We start from the raw sequence: 20,636 nt of genomic DNA on the forward strand, positions 1-20,636 counted from the left end.
CACACACACACACACACACACACAGGAGCAGTGGGGGAAATAGCACTTTGGACAGGAATCGCACTGCATTCCTGTTCAAATCATATGCCTTTTTTTGCAGTGTGATTTGCGCCCATTCATTTCGTACTAAAGCAAATTATCTGCAAAGTATCGGTTTCAGTATCGGGAGCACCCATGCGATCTGATTCCTGTGTAGACCAAGAAAAGGGTCCTGCACCATGTTGGTGTGAATGCGAATTCAGCCATACAGTCTGTATGGCTGAATTTGCATCACACAGACATCGCATGTGATCTGCACAGCAGTGCGGTGCAAATCACATGCAATGTCTAACATCGCACCAGTGTGAACCCAGCCTTAATGTTTGACTATACTTTTTCTCACTACACAAGTGCTTTCAGCCACCTCTCAACAATTGACACATTCACAAATTGGGGTTAAGATGATTATACACAGAACAAATTTTAAAAAGTTTCTGATTAACTGGTCAAAATTTGCTCAGTGGGTGGTCCCTCAATTGACAAATATTCATAGGAAATATCTTTGCTGAATGGCACCAGCATCCAGTCAGATGCAGGCATTATTGAGGTATTTAAACAGCTAGAAGGGCCAGTTGTCAAAATACTAAAGCCACAGCGGGGGATTCTTCTATCCACACTGTGCAGTTTGGATGGAAGAATTTGTTAGACTTTTTCCATTCAGTTTACACGTTGAGAATAAAAAAGCTATATATGTTCATGGTCAGCATTAAATGAACTACAAGACCCAGTATATCATGCAACTTTGTTAACAGTTGGGGAGGGAAAGGTTGTCCAACCCTGCAATTGGGTATACTGTATGCAATCAATCACTAAACACTTTCCCTTTACATTTACACTTTCCCTGGGGGTGTTTAGAATCTAACAAGTTCAACACATAATACACTTAATTATGTTTTCTTTTTTATGAAAAAGTCAAGTGATCTTATGACATCTTATATTACTATCGCTAATAAGGAAAAATTATATTCACACCTTAATTAGACATGAAATTAACAAGATATACATTAAGAGAAATTCATTTAATTTCAATCTGCTCATCACAGTGATAATTATCTTTCCATTCACATGTATGTCACAGAATAATTTTAAACTAGGATTGTATAGTCAGTAATTATTATTTGTGTGAACCAACATATGCAATAATCATATAAACTGTTTTTTTTTTCATTTTGCAGAAAGTCAAACAGTTGAATAATAAAAAGTAAGTTTAACTTTGCAAAAAAATCCACTATGTTGTCCCATATTGGTATAGCAGCATAGTGTGCTAAGCCTACCTAGAAAGCCAGGGCTCCCTTTTAAGGATGTAGTTCAAATATGCATTTTAAAGAAGCCTTCTTAAACATTTCTGCAGCCAGTAATGGCTCCATCCTGAGTTGTTGCAGTAGCTTTTGGGACCAGTGCCCCTTAGCACCACAGGAGGGAATGCCATCCATTTCATTTGGGCCACACATGCACATTGTTAACTCCCTTCTACTGACTATGATGAGCTCTGGAGGACAGGTGAGATTACACATTGTGCATTTGCACCCTAAAAGAACAGGACAGCATTGCCCATCAATTGCCTATCATAAAGGAAATGTAAAAAAATATATTATTGATAGCATGCTGTATGATTGTTTTATTGAAGTCATCACAACTTCTTAACTGCAAAGCTTAAATATTAACTTTACTTTTGTTGAGAAAAACATCGATGCCCTCTAGGTGTTCAATGTACATAGCAGGGATTTAACAAATGCTGCAGCAGATTCCTAATTGTTTCTGCTTTGAAGAAAAAGCTATTTGTTTTACTATATCCTTTAGATGACGATTCTGAATGTTAGAGTCTGATTAATTATAATAAGCTGGTACACTCCTAGTGTTCTGATGAGAAAAGCTGCATCTCTTGTACAGTAATGCCCCGTACACACGGTCGGATTTTCCGACGGAAAATGTGTGATAGGACCTTGTTGTTGGAAATTCCGACCATGTGTAGGCTCCATCACACATTTTCCATCGGATTTTCCGACACACAAAGTTTGAGAGCAGGATATAAAATTTTCCGACAACAAAATCCGTTGTCGGAAATTCGGATCGTGTGTACACAAATCCGACGGACAAAGTGGCAGGCATGCTCAGAATAAATAAAGAGATGAAAGCTATTGGCTACTGCCCCGTTCATAGTCCCAACATATGTGTTTTATGCCACCTCGTTCAGAATGATCGGATTTTCCGACAACTTTGTGTGACCGTGTGTATGCAAGACAAGCTTGAGCCAACATCCGTCGGAAAAAATCCTAGGATTTTCTTGTCGGAATGTCCGAACAAAGTCTGACCGTGTGTATGGGGCATAACTCAACAAAACTACACTTTTTGTTGCAGGGGATGCCTAGAATTTGACTAGTATCTTAATGCAGCCTTCTGGGAAAATCAATGAGCCAACCACACAAGCAAGAATTGACCTGCAGATTGAAAATGAAAGGTAATTTTTTTAAAAACATTACATTACAATGTGGCTTACGTAGCAATAGGCTTGTGTTGCAATTGTTTATACTATGTTATTTTTGTATTTGTTAATTTGGAAACTGGAGTTACCCTTTATAAAACATTCACTTTTAAGTAAACACTGTTTAGTCCTTTAGTAAATGTCATTTAAAATCTTATAAGGAAGCATGTCCTGTGCCACTAAATAGGCTGTGAACTGCCTATCCTAACATATTGTTATGTGTCTAAATAATGGTAACATTATGTAGACATGTCTAAAAGTCGAATGAAGAAACAAAATAAGCAACTGAACAATTCTAAGGTCAACAGGGTAAACTAATTTTTTCTCTTAAATCTTAGAAAAGACTTTGCCCTTTTTTCTCGGGTAATATTACATAGATGGAAATCCTATATGACGTTCTTAAAAAAAGAAAATCACAACAAATATAAATCAAAAATCCCTCTGAATTTGACAGAGTTCAAAAGTTTACAAGAAAGCAAAAAAATAAATTATAAATGTGTTGCATGTTCACTGTTTTTTCTTTGTAAACTCTTTCCTTTACTTCTACAGAACAAAATATGCCCTAATTCAAGAGAGCAAATAAAATATAGGCTGAATTAGAAGTACTTACAGGTATTTAACCATTGTAAAAGGAATAACTTACTTGAAAACTGAATGGCAAATCCAGATTTGCTGATGTAAAAATCTGTGTCGAATTGTATAGTCACAACATTGAGAGTGCTGTGAATTCCTTCTGGGATAAGAGAGCCGCTGATTTCCTTCAGTAACATCTCATTTTCAAGCGGTCCATCCCAAACTCTCAGGATGTCATGGGATGCCTCGGTGTCAAATGCAAGAAACTGAAGACTGTGTGTAAAATAAGAAAAGTTGGTAATTATTCATTAGATATACAAAAAAATGGTATGTAAACCTTAACAATGAACTTCCCTTTTGGTCAGCTAAGTAGAGCTAAAGGAAAAACTTTTCATTTTAATTTTGGATAGAGTATGTAAGGGTTATAATGCTCTCAGTTTTATTTTTACCATCTGAGTTAATTGGGGAGATTTTCCTTCACATTATGTCCTGAAGCCAAAACCGGAAATGAGAGAAAATCCCAGCAAACTAGGGGAATTAATTGGGGCTCCCAGGTCACCTCACCATAACTAGTGTCCCCATTGGAAGATTTTACTCTAATGCCGCATACTCACAAGCGGACTTCTCGTCTGACTGAACTCCGAAGGACTTTTCAATGGAGTTCGGACGAAACAGACTTGCCTACACACGATCATACCAAAGTCCAATCGTTTTGAATATGATGATGTACGACCAGACTAGAAAAGGAAGTTCAATAGCTAGTAGCCAATAGCTGCCCTTACATCGTTTTCGGTCCGTCGGACTAGCATACAGATGAACGTTTTTTTTCCATAGGAATCGAGTCCGTCGGAAAGATTTGAAACATTCTATTTCTAAGGTCTGATTTTTTGACAGAAAGGGTCTGATGAAGCCCACACACGATCGTAATGTCCGATGGACTCATTCCGTCGGGCCTTTTCTGCCGGAAAGCCCGCTCGTGTGTACACGGCATAATACTGTTTTGAGGACAACCCAATATTTGGGATTTTCTTTGATAGCGATGAGGATAATGGTAATCTGGGGGCAGAGGCTATTAGTTATACTTTAAATGTACCAATAAAAGTGCTTTGTTATATCTCTTTGAAAGACATAAAATGATCTTGCCAGAAATAATAATTGCCTGTGCACTCTGCCTGTGCTTACTGTTATAAATTGCAAAGGTTCATAGCGTTCTCTGGGGACTGCAAAGCTATGTCCCTTAATGTTATAGATTTGAGTAGCCTTTTTCAACCAGGGTGGCATGGCAAAATTGCCCCAATAGCCCAGAAATTGTCAAAAGCTCACAGGTGGATCGAGCCTAACTTTTTATTTTTGTACACAAAGCCACACATTTTTTTTGGCAACAATTAATAATGTCACAGGTTGATAAGGATGATGTTGGGCTCCTGCATAGCATTTTTTTTTTTTTTTTGCCTATCCCCTGTCCTTTTCTATCTACACTGGAGTCACATTGGCTGAATGAGGGAGAAAAATGGAGGGAGAAGAGACACACCAAAATACTAGTCAGCATTCAAAGGTGTATTTGCTTTGTAAGACTACATCTCCTCTAATGTTGGGTGTACTACAATTGTAGCTGTTGCTACATCATGTAAAACTATTAGTTGGGTTTTTTTACATTTTAGACTGGGGTGCCTTAAGAATATACAGGATTTTAAAGGGTATCTTGACTGTAAAAAGGTTGAGAAGAACTGGAATAGAGAACAGGAGTGAAGTATTTCAGTACTATACCATTATCCCGATCTAATAGAGCCAATGACCATTTTAATCCTAGGACTAGTAGTGTGTTACTGGCAGAATTACCAGACGAAAATAAGTGAAAAAAAAGGTTTGAAAAAGAAAACAAATGCAGCCACCACATACTGGTAAGCTACAATATCTTACATATTACATATTTTTTAAGTTTGGATAGGCTTTAAATAGCTAAAGTACATTATGTCTGTTATTTAGTTGACTCCTGACCTTACTCACTCATATTGTCAGTTGCCCTAGCACTGTATTCAATAATATATGATGATTATTATTATTGATATTAATATTATTTTTTATTATTATTAGCATCTGAATTCGACATGGTATCAGTATCTTGCAGCATCACTTACACTGGAGGAGGGAAGGGTAGGACTGGGAGCTACTGATAGGAGGAGAGAGCAGAGTGACAGAAAGAAAAGCTCATCAGTCTGTAACATCTTCCTTTACTATCCATAATGGAGGAGGGACTTTTAAGAGCCTGTTAATACCTGAATTCTTGTGCAGTTCAGTGTGATGTAATTTTCAGTCCATTCATTTCAAATAACTGAAATTGCACTGGATCACACCAAAGTAGTGCATGCTCTACTTTTAAAAACAAACTGCAACCAGATGACATGGTACTGTGGTGCAGGCAAACACATTGCTTTTGTGATCAGTGTTTGGGGTTTTGTTAGGATTATATTACATCCAAAGCAGATCATGCATCCAATGTGCTTTCAACATGGTGTCGGAAACATGCAAGTAAAAACACAGGTTTCCCGCACTGCTTTCTGGTGTGAACAAGCCCTAAGTGCTATTAGTGACAGGAGAGGAAAATCGGGTCTCCTGCCCTTCTAGACAGGGTTTTACTGTGTGGCAGAGGTGTGTAAATCTTAAAACTGGATAGACAGGAATTCAAATCATTTGGCAGGTAAACAGCTCCATTATGAGCATTGCATCTGTATATTTAGTGGTTTGGCTTGCATTTAGCTTTAAAAGCAATTTTTATGTGGTTTTCTATCATGGGATGAAATAACTTTATACCATTTACTCCTACACCATTACTGTAAGAACATTTGTTGCATTGCTTCTTAGTATGTAAAGATCCTGTTGGAGCTTTTAAGTACAGGCTCATACTCCAGACTAACTCTGTATAGGAATGAATAGGAGTGCAGAGCCCATGCATGACCCTGGTCAGCAAGACTTTGACAAGCCACTGTGCAATCTAGCCAGGGATATCTTGCTTGACTGTGGACAGGTTAGTATACCTGGAACAAAAAAGTTAGAGCTTTCTGGTACAAGCTCATACTCCAGACTTACTTTCCATAGCAATGCATGGGTTACAGAACCCATGCATGAGCCTAATTGGGAAGATAATTACAAGTGGCTATGCAATCTAGCCAGTGATATCTGGCTACAATATAAGCTTACCTGTTATAAGAAGCATTTAACTAGCTAGTGGTTTGTAAGCCACAATTTGCTCTAAACTCCACTGCAGAAAGCTCCCAGCACTAGCATGTACAAACGAGTCCTGCATTTCACACATCTAAGAATTATATACAAGCTATTTTAAAAGTCTGTCCACACCAAACTAATATTTCCATTTATTATGTATTACATCAGATTGATTCCTCAACTAGCTTTGTAGATCTTAGGAGAACTTGAAATGACATCTCTTCAAATAGTTCCCATCTCTGTTCACTGCACTGACTACCACAAAGTGGATCCCATGCTTACTGCTGCTTTTTTAAACCATTTAAGTTTATGGAAACAGAAGCAGTTAGAATATTATGCAAAGCTTATGAATTAACAAAAGTTTTAGGTCCTGTGAGATATATAGTAAAGCTTAATAAAGGGCAGCATAATGTCAAAGGGGCATAGCAGAATACTAATGTTAAATGAGGATTGGAATGCAAAGCAAAAGTTGAGTTTCTGTTCCTTCTTAGGATCCATGCGCACTGGGCTTAAAAAGATATCTGTTGCCTTGGCAGTAAAAAACGCTCATATAGAACATTTTTTGTACAAAATCTAGATGAGTTTAGAAGAGTATTACGTTTTTATGCCAATGAGCTCCAAGCAGAAACACAAACCAGAATGTTTTTTTTATCCTGCCGCTAAACGTTGAGCTCAAAATATGCCTGTAATCGCCCTAATGTGCATGGACACATAGAAGAACATTGAGTTGCTTCCACAGAACACAAAACTCCTGTAAAAGCAACTTATTTTAAGCCAGTGTGCATGGAGCCTAACTGTGGTTAGATATCTTTGCTAAGTTTAATGTCAGTTATGCTATTAAACTATTGCTATTAAAAGTTGATTATTCTAGAAAGGTTACAAAGACATTATGATTAATATTGTACTCAGAAACTTAAATCTCCCTACTTAGGTTAATTAGTCTTTATGAAATTACTAGAATAGTGTTAATAGGGGGTTTATTGGTATTAGCTCAATTCCAAGCATACTTTAAAAGGCAACTCCAAATAAACAACTCCAAGATCTGTATTTAGGGCTCAGACCTGGAAAAGAAAGTCATGTATTCTATAAAATAAGCTCTTCCACCTTGCTCAGTGTTGCCAAACTAATGTCTAACTATGGGCTAAACTGCTGATGACATCAACACCACCCTTTGCATCAAATTCAGGGGGGAGGGTCATGACCCCTTGCGCTCCCAATATATTATATAGCATGTTTCCCAGGTTGTATGGTGCTGAGCATCACTCAACCGAAAAGCCCAAGTGTATCTTGTGGTAAAGAAAGATAGGAGACTGCAGTGGACAGCACTAGAAAGGAGGTGGGTATTACAGTCAGAGATAGTTTGTTTTCAAATAAAAAACAGCTGTGCTATAAAAAAAAATCCTAAAGTTGGAGCTTAAAACAGAAAGATTGTTGACAGAAGAAAAGAGCAGAAACAGAGAGATGACCCAATCAGTGGAGATAAGCTCCTTATCTATTCTGTCAGCAGATGGAGGACAGGCCTATGACCAAGCTGCATTGGTTTACTGCAGTGGAGAATAGTGAGAATACCAACCTGGTCTAAGCCTGACAGGGGTAAATGGGTCACAACACTGGCTTAATAGAATATTAAATCTCTTTTATGTTAAATGCATACTCCAGGAAAAATATGATTTCCCTGGCACCCTAACTCCCACCCCCTTTAAACATGCTACAATTTTATATATTTTTGTCACCCAGTGAATCAAGTTATATTCACTTAAGTTCCATTACAGGAGATTGCTAATCCAATGCTGCAGATGCTACCTTACCAGCCAGTCCCTGACAGGCCCCTTGCAAAGATATCCCTTCTCTTCTAGATGGAGTGGACTTTGCTGCTGGACAGCTAATAGGAAGTTCCCACATTATGTTGGCAGTGATTTGAGCACCCCAAGTAGGACCCTCTGGAAGTAACTACAAGTGGAGAGAAACTTGGGACTGCAATATCACATGACCACAGCAGTTTTAATAATATAGCAATAAGTTGGAGGGGGAGAGTGGATGAGAGGGTGGTTACATTTATCCCAAAAATGGACCTTAATAAAACATCACAAGTAGTATTTAGTTGTTTGTCTGCAGTTCAGCTTTAAATTGTTTTGCTGCCCTTGATGTGCTAAAGCCAGGTACATCTTGCAAAAACAGCAGTTACAACAACTTTTTAAGAAAAGCAACACAATAAAAGTTGCATGATTATGATGTAAATTTCAAGCTTTTTATGTTAATCTGAGTTCATCAAAAGTCATGCAAGGTAATTTAATGATTTTATATTCAATTGTCAATTACTTTCAAATTGTTTTACCAAGGAATGAAATCAGTTCAGTGTCGGCAATCTGACATTACCATTTGTCACTGTTCTTAAGAAGAATAGTCTAATGCAAGTATTTGAAGGAGAAAATTACAGCAATGAAAAGAGGTAGTAAATCTCTGCTGGTATTTTTGACAGTTTCTTGTATCATTTCTATTGCTACCCTTTAAAATAATCTTTAATATTCTAGATACATCATAACGTCATCATCATCAAGTGAAAAAAGGGTGCAGATCTAAAGGCATTGAGAGATGCTGTTCTTCGTGCTTTCATCACTGAGTGACTATTTTATTCATTGACTGTCTACCAGCTATTGTTCCCTGGATTTTGACAAATTTTGTAAATTAACATAGTGAAAAAGCTGTGTCTTTCAACCATGCTCTTGAATATTTAATCAAGTAGCAATGAAAAAAAAATAGCTTTACGTGCATCTGTCAAGTAAATTCTACTGCTGCTTTGATAACTTATTGATAAGATTCCTATCACTAAAATCTACTGCTGTGAAACCACCTATAAAGCTCACTGTGGTCCCATAAAACTCTTTTCTTCATCTTTAGAATGAGTTTTAAGACACCTTGCTTTATATAATAAAATGGAATAAATATATCTCTTTGGTGTGAGAAGTTTGTTCTGCTAGCCATGTGTTTTTTATGAACTGCTGATTGATTAATTGACAAATACTAACCCCACCCATCTCAGTTCGAATCTAGACCACCTGATTAGGGGTAGCATAGGCTGGGGTGGCACTGGCATTTATTTTTCTTGGAAAAATTATTTTCTTGAATTAAGTACCTCCCCTCTGCACTGCACTTCAGCTACTGCACAAAGAAAAAGGCTGCTACAAATGACTTTGCAAAACCCTAAGCAGACTGCGGATGACCTTGTTTCCCCATCCAGCTCTTTCATCTCTTACTCAGGCTGCTTCTTAATCTCTTTGGGAGGAGAGTGTGTGTGACATCACAACATGGTGGTGGGGCTGTGATACGCTGTGAGTTTATCCCTGCTTGTTTCTCATACATGATCCCCTGGAGAGCAATTCTATGAGACCATGAGGGCTGGTCCTTTATGATCCAATTTAATCCACTGGGGAAGCATACTGTCATGATTCAATTTGATATGGGAGCCTTTTATCTGGAGATGGATGTCATGCCTTTTTGATCCCTGTAATTCAGGATCAATATTGTCTGGTAAGATTCCATCTTCTTAGAAGATGAGAACATTTGAGCACTTCAGTTCTTTTGAGAGCTTTCTTTTGGTGGTATTTGATCACCTCTGTGGTTTTTATTTTTTGCAATAAAAAAAGACCATCAATTTAAAGAAAAACGAAAAACATTTTTTTTTACTTTTTGCTATAAGACATATCCAATATATATATATATATATATATATATATATATATATATATATATATATATATATATATATATATATATATATATATATATATATATATATATATATATATATATATATATAAATATATATATATATATATATATATATATACCTATAAACCAATTTATTCATCAGTTTAGGCCAATATATATTCTTCTACATATTTTTGGTAAAAAAAAAATCGCAATAGGCATATATAGGTATGTACAGGTATGCTGATTCACACAGGAGAGCCAACCTGCTACAGTATATCTACATGAGCTGGTCGGCTAGTGGTTAACCTTTCTCTTCTGTAGTCTGCAACAGACTACTTCCGACAAAATCTTACCTCTGTCTTGCCCTGACCCAGCCTCGTCTGTCTATAACAGCTCCCTGGACACACATGCCTCCTCACTACACAGAGAATCAGACCCGACTGCTACAACCTTTGCAAACAGACGACACAAGAAGTTTTAAAAAACATAGCTGCACTCTGAGTGACTGTAGTGTAAAACTAAGTCCCGGCAAGACTTCACCCAGTATAAATCTTCCCTCTAAAGATACAATTCCTACCTCCACACTGCCAAACAGACTTATTTTATCACTATCATGCAATTGCCATAAATTCTTTTCTACTCTAATAGGGCGTACACACGGTCGGACTTTGTTCGGACATTCCGAACAAACAACCTAGGATTTTTTCCGACGGATGTTGGCTCAAACTTTTTTTGTCTACACACGGTCGCACAAAGTAGTCGGAATTTCCGATCGCCAACCACGCGGTCACGTACACCACGTACGACGAGACTAGAAAAGGCCGGTTCAGAACCAAGCGCGGCACCCTTTGGGCTCCTTTTGCTAATCTCGTGTTACTAAAAGTTTGGTGAGAGAGGTTTCGCGCTTTTTCAGACTCGTGGCTTTCAGATCGTTTTCTGCCGTTCAGTTTGTGCTTGTGGGTTTGTATCTGCTCTTCAGTGCGTGCAGTCAGTTCGTATCGGAGTTTTCTGTGCGATCTTGCCCGCTCGTTGCTGTTTTTCAGGTCGCTCTTCACAGGCCTTGCTGTTCTTCAGTGCGTTCTGTTACTTCGTTCTGAGCAGCCGACCGTTTTCTAGCCATGTTTCGTATGCGTACTCCTCGTAGAGTTCGTGCTGTGCGGGGGCTTGGTGTTGGGGTCCTGACCTTGACACAAGTCCAGTCCATGAACAGGGTGGGGAGGAGTTCATGGACCAAGAATTGGTTGCTTCAGCGTGACCAGTTCTCTCATATGCCTTTGCTCCGTGAGATCCGTGAGAATAATCCTGATGATTTCAGGAACTTTCTCCGGATGACGGACCCCGTGTTTCACCGTTTGTTGGCTTCGCTGACCCCCTATATCAGCAGGCAGGATACCTGCATGAGGCAAGCCAACACTCCAGAGCAGAGGTTGGTCTCTACCCTGCGGTATTTGGCCACAGGGAGAAGCCTGCAGGAGTTCTCGACAGGCATCTCCCCCCAGGCTCTGGGTATCATCATCCCAGAGACCTGTTCTGCCATCATCCAGGTCCTGCAGAAGGAGTATATGAAGGTAAGATTTTTATCCTTTTATATCACATTTTATTGTATTGAATGTTTGCTAATATATTGTATTTCTTTCCTCATTCCCTAATTACCATGATTGTAATATGCTGTGAATGTCCCCTTTGTCCTCATGCATGCTGGATTTTTATGTAATTATTATTTTAGGTCGTTCATACATATTTGCCCTTCACTAACCTCCCCAGCATGGTGTCTCCTGCCCTATATTCACCTCATGTAGTCACTTAACAATGTATTTTATCTGCTCCATAGTAGTGCTTTACCCCAAACACCCCTAAAATGTTTGGAAATGTTATTTTTGATTTAAATTCAGGCAGAGTGGCAGAGGCTTTTTTTGTGGTGTCCCCAAATAATTTTTAGTAACCCTCCCTCCCCCAACTGCTAAGTCAGCTGATCCCAATTCTCTATCCTCAATCATCTATCTGCTGACTTTGCCAAACCCATACACGCTATACCCATCTCTTTAGTGCTCAGATTTATGGATGAATTCCCCAAAGCATGTAGTGCAAGGGCCTGCCTGTATACTTTCCAATGGTACTGTTTAAAGTTTTTGTATCCTATTATTATCTTGGTAATAGCAGAATGTCCAAATGTCCTCAAATGTGTACAGTGTGTATTTATATCTTTGTATTATGACACTTCTTACCTGTCCAGTGGTCTGCCAATAGTGTAACTAAGGAGGGGCTGTTCAAAGTAATACCCATTATTTAGGCATTCATCTCTCAATGAAGAGGGTTACCTGTCCAAGATTTACACACACCCCCTATAATGTTAGAAATGGCCCATGAGAGGGGGGGAGGGGGAATATGATAGGTGTACCTTATACTTTGGCGTTGTTAAATTCCCCTTAGTAAATGCTATCTGGAGGTTGCCCCATAATGTTTGTGTATAATCTGCTTGCCATGTTTCAGAGTAAAAATAGTAATGTTTATTGTTTTTTCCTCAACCGTTTCCTTCCACGCCACAGGAATGGCAGACTCTGGCCTCCCACTTTGCCGAGCGGTGGGACTTTCCTAACTGCGGAGGGGCAATTGATGGGAAACACGTCCACATCGTCCCACCACCCATCTCGGGGTCGTACTATTATAATTACAAGGGGTTTAATAGTATAGTGATGTTGGCGGTGGTGTCGGCTAATTACGACTTCTTGTATGTAGACGTGGGGAAGAATGGCCGGATGTCCGATGGTGGAGTCATCGCCCAGACGGAGTTCTACAGGCGTCTCCAGAATGGCAGCTTGGACTTGCCAGCTCCAGAGGACCTCCCTGAGTGCCCGTGATGTCCGGTTACGCTACCTGGAGTTCTTTGCGGGTAGGGGGGCTATCAATATGCCACACAATCTGTGAAGCCTTTTTATAATAAAAAAAAAAAAGAAATTCTTGGTGGACATTTACTGCTTGTGTTTGTTTTAGCTGTCCCTGACAGAAATGTGTTGAGTCCAGGAAATGTCGTGATTGTGTAACCTTATACAAAGCACTGTTGGCTGTTATTTCCTAAATGCAAAAACACATTTCACTACAAGTGCACTTGCAACTGCACTGAAACTGCACTTGTAGTGCAAAGAGGATTTGCCCTTAGGAAATAACCCCCATTTTTGCTGAAAACAGCAATTACATCACCCCAAAAGTGTTGTATTGTAGTGTTGAGACAATAATCCACACATTCTTGAGTAAGCAACTTTTTTATACCTGCACAATCACATGTGCATTTACCAAAGGTTTTTAAAACAAACCAACATGTTTGTTATATAACAATTTTTGCAGTAGCATTATCAAAAATCGAAATGTCCATTTCAGATAAAACAGGCCTGTGTAAAACCAACAAGAAAGACAAAAAACTTGAACTTACAAAGTTCACATTAGGTAAAACCTGAAGGCTATATCAGACATCAGTATTTAGGAACTGGGTTTGATATAGCGTTCAGATGGGGGAAAATCACCCCTGGAAAAGCCAAGTTTGGAAGATGCACACCAATTTACGAATGTCAACATGTGCTATCTGCCATCAGGGGCGATCAAGGGACGTGTTTTGGGGAAGCAAGCCCTTCCTCAATGCTACTTTATAATTGAGGAAGGGGTTGCACCCCCAAAACGCGTCCATTGATCTCCCGTGATGGCAGATAGCACATGTTGGCACACTGTGTGCATCCTCCAAATTTGGCTTTTCAAAACATTGAAAAAAGTTTTAAAAGATTGGACCACAATACAAAAAGTGATTTTGTGGGATTTTAAATTCACCCCAAAACATCAATGATGTTATTATTTTTTTTAATAACATCATTGATTTTTTGCTGTATGTTTTGCAGTTCTACTTTACACCCCATGATCTCCCTGATCAGGATCTGGGCACTTTCTGATGTGAAACGTTCTGGATCCACAACATCACGATCACCTAAAAAGAGAGAAACAAAACAAAAACAGGTATCAAAAATCTGCCACCATCCATCTCTTTTACCTGAGCCTGTGGTCGCAGACACTCACCTGTTGTGGTGCCAATCTCCACCACATCTTCTTCTTCCTCCTGCTCAGCTTGGGTTGGTGGTATTTCACCTTCTTCCAGAGGTGGGGGGTCTCTGGTCTCCTCGGATGAGGGGTGTCCTCTGAGTCTTTTCTCCCCTATGTAAAACAAAAATGGTATAATTAGCACACAGATATTTGATGGCAGAACTATAAATAGGAAACATTGCTTGGAAGTGGGGTACAATTGTCTATTTTAGCCGAGTTCCAAGATGTCTTTTTTTTTATTGCCCTTTGTCAAGCTGCAATACTTTACCTGTTTAGTACAAGCTTCACAGATGGAGACCCCCCTATAGTATACACTGGAGCACCTGTGTGGCCCCCTAATAAAAATGTTGTTCTGGTGTCCCACACTAGTGTTCCAGTGTCCAGATGCGAAAACAGCTGCTCAGTGTCCTCTCCTTACACACAATCTAGTTTGCATTTCATTCTAGTAACAAACCCATCTACACAAACAACTATTTGGCATCCAAGTAGGCCCCAAAAAAATGTGGGAAAATGCATATGGCCTAAACAATGGTGTTTTAGAGGCCGAAAGAATAATGTTTGATACGAACGAATAATGGGCCCATGAACATTAAAGTTGCCCTTTTAAACGTTACAATTAATAAAAGCATATGGAGCAGCACGAACGCAATAAAGACAGAAAGAATAGGAACACAGCACAACTACTTACTTTTTTGCAGCACTCTCCGGATTTTTCGGTACTGCTCTGGCTCTCTCAATTTCAGGTCCGACCACAGCTTCCTGAGCTGATCTTTCAATCGTCGTACCCCGAAATTCTTCTGCAGATCACTTTCGCCATGATCTTGGCCTTTCGTATATTGGGGTTGGGGTAAGGCCCATACTTTCCGTCATAGTCGGACTTCTTCATGATGTCGACCATCTCCAACATCTCCCCAAAGGACATATTTGTGGCCTTAAAACGTCTCCTTCTGGATCAGGATGTGTCCGGATCCGGGCTTTCCTCCTCCTCCTCCTTGTTGATATAATTAGCACGCACCTGCTCTGACTCCGCCATGTGCTCTTCACCCACTGCGCCGAATGAAAAGGGGCGGGGAATAGACTAGAAAGAACGTCAGGGGCGGGCGGAGTTACACGCATGCGCAGTGTGTATAAAGCGTAACACGCGTGCGTATTACGTACGATCTGTGAGCGGAGGAAGGAGCATTGGACGCGCCGATCGTAAGAACAAAGGTAAGAGACAAACTTGTGCCTATACTGCTTCTACATTGAAGCCTACATTGTAACAAGATTAGGAGAGTTTTGTCTGACATTAGGCTTTGTCTTGTGTTGTGTCTTGCAGTGAACATGGATATCTTAGTGAAAGACAATGACTTCATGTCAGTATTCATAGATATCTTAAGGGAGCTGCCCTGTCTGTGGGAGATTAAACACCCCCATTTCAAGAACCAAGCAAAGAGGAAGGCAGCACTGGTGCAATTGTGTGAAATTGTGAAGCAGGTGATCCCCACGGCAGACATCACCTATTTAAAGATTTTCATTGGTGGCCTGAGGAGCACATATCTAAGAAGAAGAAAGTTCTGGATTCACAGAGATCCGGAGCAGCAGATGACATCTATGTCCCCAGGATGTTGTACTATGACAGGCTGCATTTTCTAGCAGGCCAGACTGAACCCAGGCCATCCCTCTCCAGTCTTCCTTCCACGCTTTCTTCCCCCCCGGCTGAGGCTTCTGACGCCCAACCTGGGCCTTCCAGACAACATGTGGAGGAGCCCAGATTGAGTCAGGTATAGCATTCTTCTAAATATTTCTGCTTGTCCAATCAATGATGTTAACTAGATGTTAGTTGGGAGTACTAATTTAGGATTGTGATTGATGAAGCAAAACATTACAACCATGTCCCTTTTTCATACACAGGGAAGTCTCAGCCAGGAGGTGGCCGGGCCGAGCCGGCTGGCTGATCTGCAGGTCCCTCCACCCCCCCTGAAAAGAGAAAGTGGCAGTAGGAGGAGTGCCCTAGAGGAGGCTGCCAGAGGACTCTTTTGGAGGGCTACAGAGGTCCTGGGAGCACGACAGACCATGGAGGAGGACATTGCTGCCGTCATTTAATATAAAATGCAGAGGATGGAGGAGGGCCAACAAGTCTTGTGTGAGGCGCTCATATTGGAGGCTCTTAACAAAGGTATGAGGGGCTAAATGACAGCTCAGACACACCGTTGCGATGGTCCTCCTCCTCCTCCTGCAGGTCCTCCTCCTCATCCTCCCTCTCCTCCAGGTCCTCCCAGTCCTTCTCCAGGTCCTACTCCTCCTCCTGCCACATCTCCAACTGCACAGCCACAGCCGGGAAGGAAGCGTGAAAGGAAGACCAGAAAGTGAGGACCCCGGATCCAGTCTGGTCGGCCAAAAAATGCAACCTCTTGTGGTACCACAGCCTTGGGACACAGATGTCATCTGCTGCTATCCGGATCTCTGCGAATTCTGGACCAGACTGCCCTCCCTTACATATGGACTCCTCAGGCCACCAATTTTGATGTTAAAGAATTGATGTCTGCCGTGGGGGTCCCAGGCTTCGCTAATTTCTCATGTTGAGCCAGTGTTGCCTTCCTCTTTGTTTGGTTCTGATCCCTTAATAAAGGATTTTTGTTTTGAATTATACTCTCCTATGTGTTTTACTTCAAAAATGACAGTTTGTTTGTGAGGATTCAGGTACATTTCAAATATACAATGTGAAATGAACAAGGGACACCAACACCAAACAATCTCCTTGAGATTAAATAATAAAAGATATCAATGGTGTTGGGGTAACTTGACACACAAAACACACCCAAAAATATTCTGGAGTAAAAATAAAAATAACATTGAACAAAGATCAGCCTTTGAAAAAATCCAAACATTAAATAAAAAAAAGGCTTAAAATCCCCAAAAAAATTAAATAAAAAAAAAAATTCTGTCAGATGTGACAACTAATAACAATATATTCAGGGAATCCCAATAAAAAAACAAAAATAAAACTTTGTGAGAAGTGTGTGTGAATATGAGCAGCAAAACTACTTAATTCTTGTCACATTATAAAGAAGAAGAGAGTGCGCTGTATTAAACCATTTTTAACATTGCAGCGTGACGAAAGTGCTGCATCCATTGCGAACGCTAAGTTTACCAGAACGAGCTGTTCCGTCTTGGAATTTCTTCTGAGCATGCGTGGCACTTTGTGCGTCGGAACAGGCCACACACGGTCGGAATTGACGCGATCGGATTTTGTTGTCGGAAAATTTTATCTCCTGCTCTCCAACTTTGTGTGTCGGAAAATCCGATGGAAAATGTCCGATGGAGCCCACACACGATCGGAATTTCCGACAACACGCTCCGATCGGACATTTTCCATCGGAAAATCCGACCGTGTGTACAGGGCATTAGCAGTCTACTTCGTTCTTTACTACTACCGGAAGACAATAAAACCTAAACTGTGAGTGGTCATATATCACTCAAACGGATATGCAAACCCTCAAGGATGAAATTCTGTCTTGCAGCCTCATATGATAACACCTCGTATATGTATACCATGTGAAAAACAATGAAAAAAAATTATGAAAAAGTAGGTCAAAAGCTCAAATATTTAAAAAAAAACAAAAGCACTTGTCAACTTCAAAATCATCTGAGTACCGGACGGGTGCATTGTAATGTCAATGCTTCCAGCCCTACCCTACATGTTTCATCAGATGTGACATCACATCTGATGTCACATCTGGGTGGCGCTGGACACGGTGATTTCACCACCCACTCAGACCCCAGAGTTTAATAGAAACAAAGAGGTAGTGTGGATATCAAGGAAATGCTTGTGTTGACATTTCATGTGATTGCACTTACACTGGCTTCTTATGCTTCTGACTTTTTGGACTGGATTATAACACAAAGTGGCACATAATTGTAAAGTGGAAGGAAAATGATAAATGGTTTTCAAATTTTTTTTATGAATAAATATCTGAAAAGTGTGGCGTACATTTGTATTCAGCCCCCTTTACTCTGATACCCCAAACAAAAATCTAGTGGAACCAATTGACTTCAGAAGTCTCCTAATTAGTAAATAGAGTCCACCTGTGTGTAATTTAATCTCAATATAAATACAGCTTTTCTGCGAAGCCCTCGGAGGTTTGTTAGAGAACCTTAGTGAACAAACAGCATCATGAAGGCCAAGGAACACACTGGACAGGTCAGGTCAGGGATAAAGTTGTGGATAAGTTTAAAGCAGGGTTAGGTTATAAAAAATATCCCAAGCTTTGAACATCTCACGGGGCACTGTTCAATCCATCATCCAAAAATGGAAAGAGTATGGCACAACTGCAAGCCTACCAAGACATGACCATCCATCTAAACTGACAGGCTGGGCAAGGAGAGCAATAATCAGAGAAGCCCAAGAGGCCCATGGTAACTCTGGAGGAGCTGCAGAGCTCAACAGCTCAGATGGGAGAATCTGTCCACAGAACAATTAATAGTTGTGCACTCCACAAATCTGGTCTTTATGGAAGTGTGACAAGAAGAAAGCCATTGTTGAAAAAAAGTAAAAAGAAGTCCCATTTAGACATGTGCAGGATGAAAAAATTCGTTTAGTTTAGTTTCGTTTCGATTCGTTATTTAACTTAATTCGTTTAGTTAAATTCGTTGCATTCATTACATTCGTTTTCGTAATTCGTTTCGTTTCGTATTCGAATTCGAAAAAATTCGACCGCATTCGAAAAAATTCGACCGTATTCGAAAAAAACTATCAAATTCGAAAAAATTCTAACACATTCGAAAAAAACTGTCAAATTCGAAAAAATTCCACCACATTCGAAAAAAACTATCAAATTCGAAAAAATTCTACCACATTCGAAAAAAACTGTCAAATTCGAAAAAATTCTACCACATTCGGAAAAAACTATCAAATTCGAAAAAATTCTACCACATTCGAAAAAAACTGTCAAATTCGAAAAATTTCTACCACATTCGAAAAAAACTATCAAATTCGAAAAAATTCTACCACATTCGAAAAAAACTGTCAAATTCGAAAAAATTCTTACTACATTTGAAAAAACTATCAAATTCGAAAAAATTCTACCACATTCGAAAAAAACTGTCAAATTCGAAAAAATTCTACCACATTCGAAAAAAACTGTCAAATTCGAAAAAATTCTTACTACATTTGAAAAAACTATCAAATTCGAAAAAATTCTACCACATTTGAAAAAAACTGTCAAATTCGAAAAAATTCTACCACATTCGAAAAAAACTGTCAAATTCGAAAAATTTCTACCACATTCGAAAAAAACTATCAAATTCGAAAAAATTCTTACTACATTTGAAAAAACTATCAAATTCGAAAAAATTCTACCACATTCGAAAAAAACTGTCAAATTCGAAAAAATTCTTACTACATTTGAAAAAACTATCAAATTCGAAAAAATTCTACCACATTCGAAAAAAACTGTCAAATTCGAAAAAATTCTACCACATTCGAAAAAAACTGTCAAATTCGAAAAATTTCTACCACATTCGAAAAAAACTATCAAATTCGAAAAAAACAATAACAAACTGAATTTGAAAAAGTAAACTATATATAACCATTTTGTGAAATTTGAAATTCGTATAGAATGAAATCGAATTCCAATAGAAAAGATTAGGATAGAATAGAAAGTATAAAAGAATAGCATAGAAAAACAATAGATCAGAATAGAAAAAAATATATAATTTATTGTATTCTAAGCTTTTCTATTTGAATTCAAATTCATTCTGTACCAAATTCCAATTTTGGAAGATGGTTAAATATATATATTATATTTTTTTTCTATTCTGTTCCATTGTTTTTCTATGCTATTCTTTTCTATTCTATTCTAAACTTTTCTATTCGAATTTGAATTAATTCTATGCGAAATTCGAATTTCGGAAGATGGCTTCTAAAATTAGAATTTCGTATAGAATGAATTCGAATTTGAATAGAAAAGATTAGAATAGAAATAGAATAGACTAGAAAAACAATAGAACAGAAGAGAATAAAATATAATATATATATTTTTTTCTATGCTATTCTTTTTTATTCTATTCTAAACATTTCTATTCGAATTTGAATTCATTCTATACGAAATTCGAATTTAGGAAGATGGCTTCTGAAATTCGAATTTCGTATAGAATGAATTTGAATTTGAATAGAAAAGAATAGACTAGAAAAACAATAGAACAGAACAGAATAAAATATAATATATATATATATTATATCTTATTCTATTCTGTTCTATTGTTTTTCTAGTCTATTCTTTCTACTCTATTTTAATCTTTTCTATTCAAATTAATTTTATACGAAATTCGAATTTTGGAAGATGGTTTTATATATATATATATATATATATATATATATATATATATATATATATATATATATATATATATATATATATATAAAAAATATTTTTTCTATTCTGTTCTATTGTTTTTCTATTATTTTCTATTATATTCTGATCTTTTCTATTTGAATTCAAATTCATTCTATACAAAATTCGAATTTCAGAAAATAGTTATATAG

General features: G+C 38.5%; 1 protein-coding gene across 1 annotated transcript in view; it reads right to left on the bottom strand.

Moving 5' to 3' along the window:
• Positions 1–20,636, bottom strand: part of CSMD3 (CUB and Sushi multiple domains 3) — a 1,635,173-nt gene that overhangs the window by 599,560 nt on the left and 1,014,977 nt on the right. Inside the window, exon 27 of the mRNA XM_073632169.1 lies at positions 3,165–3,367. Coding sequence (XP_073488270.1) covers positions 3,165–3,367 — 203 coding nt within the window. The remainder of the gene's footprint in view (positions 1–3,164; positions 3,368–20,636) is intronic.

This window comes from Aquarana catesbeiana, linkage group LG05 (genome assembly GCF_042186555.1).
Source record: "Aquarana catesbeiana isolate 2022-GZ linkage group LG05, ASM4218655v1, whole genome shotgun sequence".
NCBI lineage: Eukaryota > Metazoa > Chordata > Amphibia > Anura > Ranidae > Aquarana > Aquarana catesbeiana.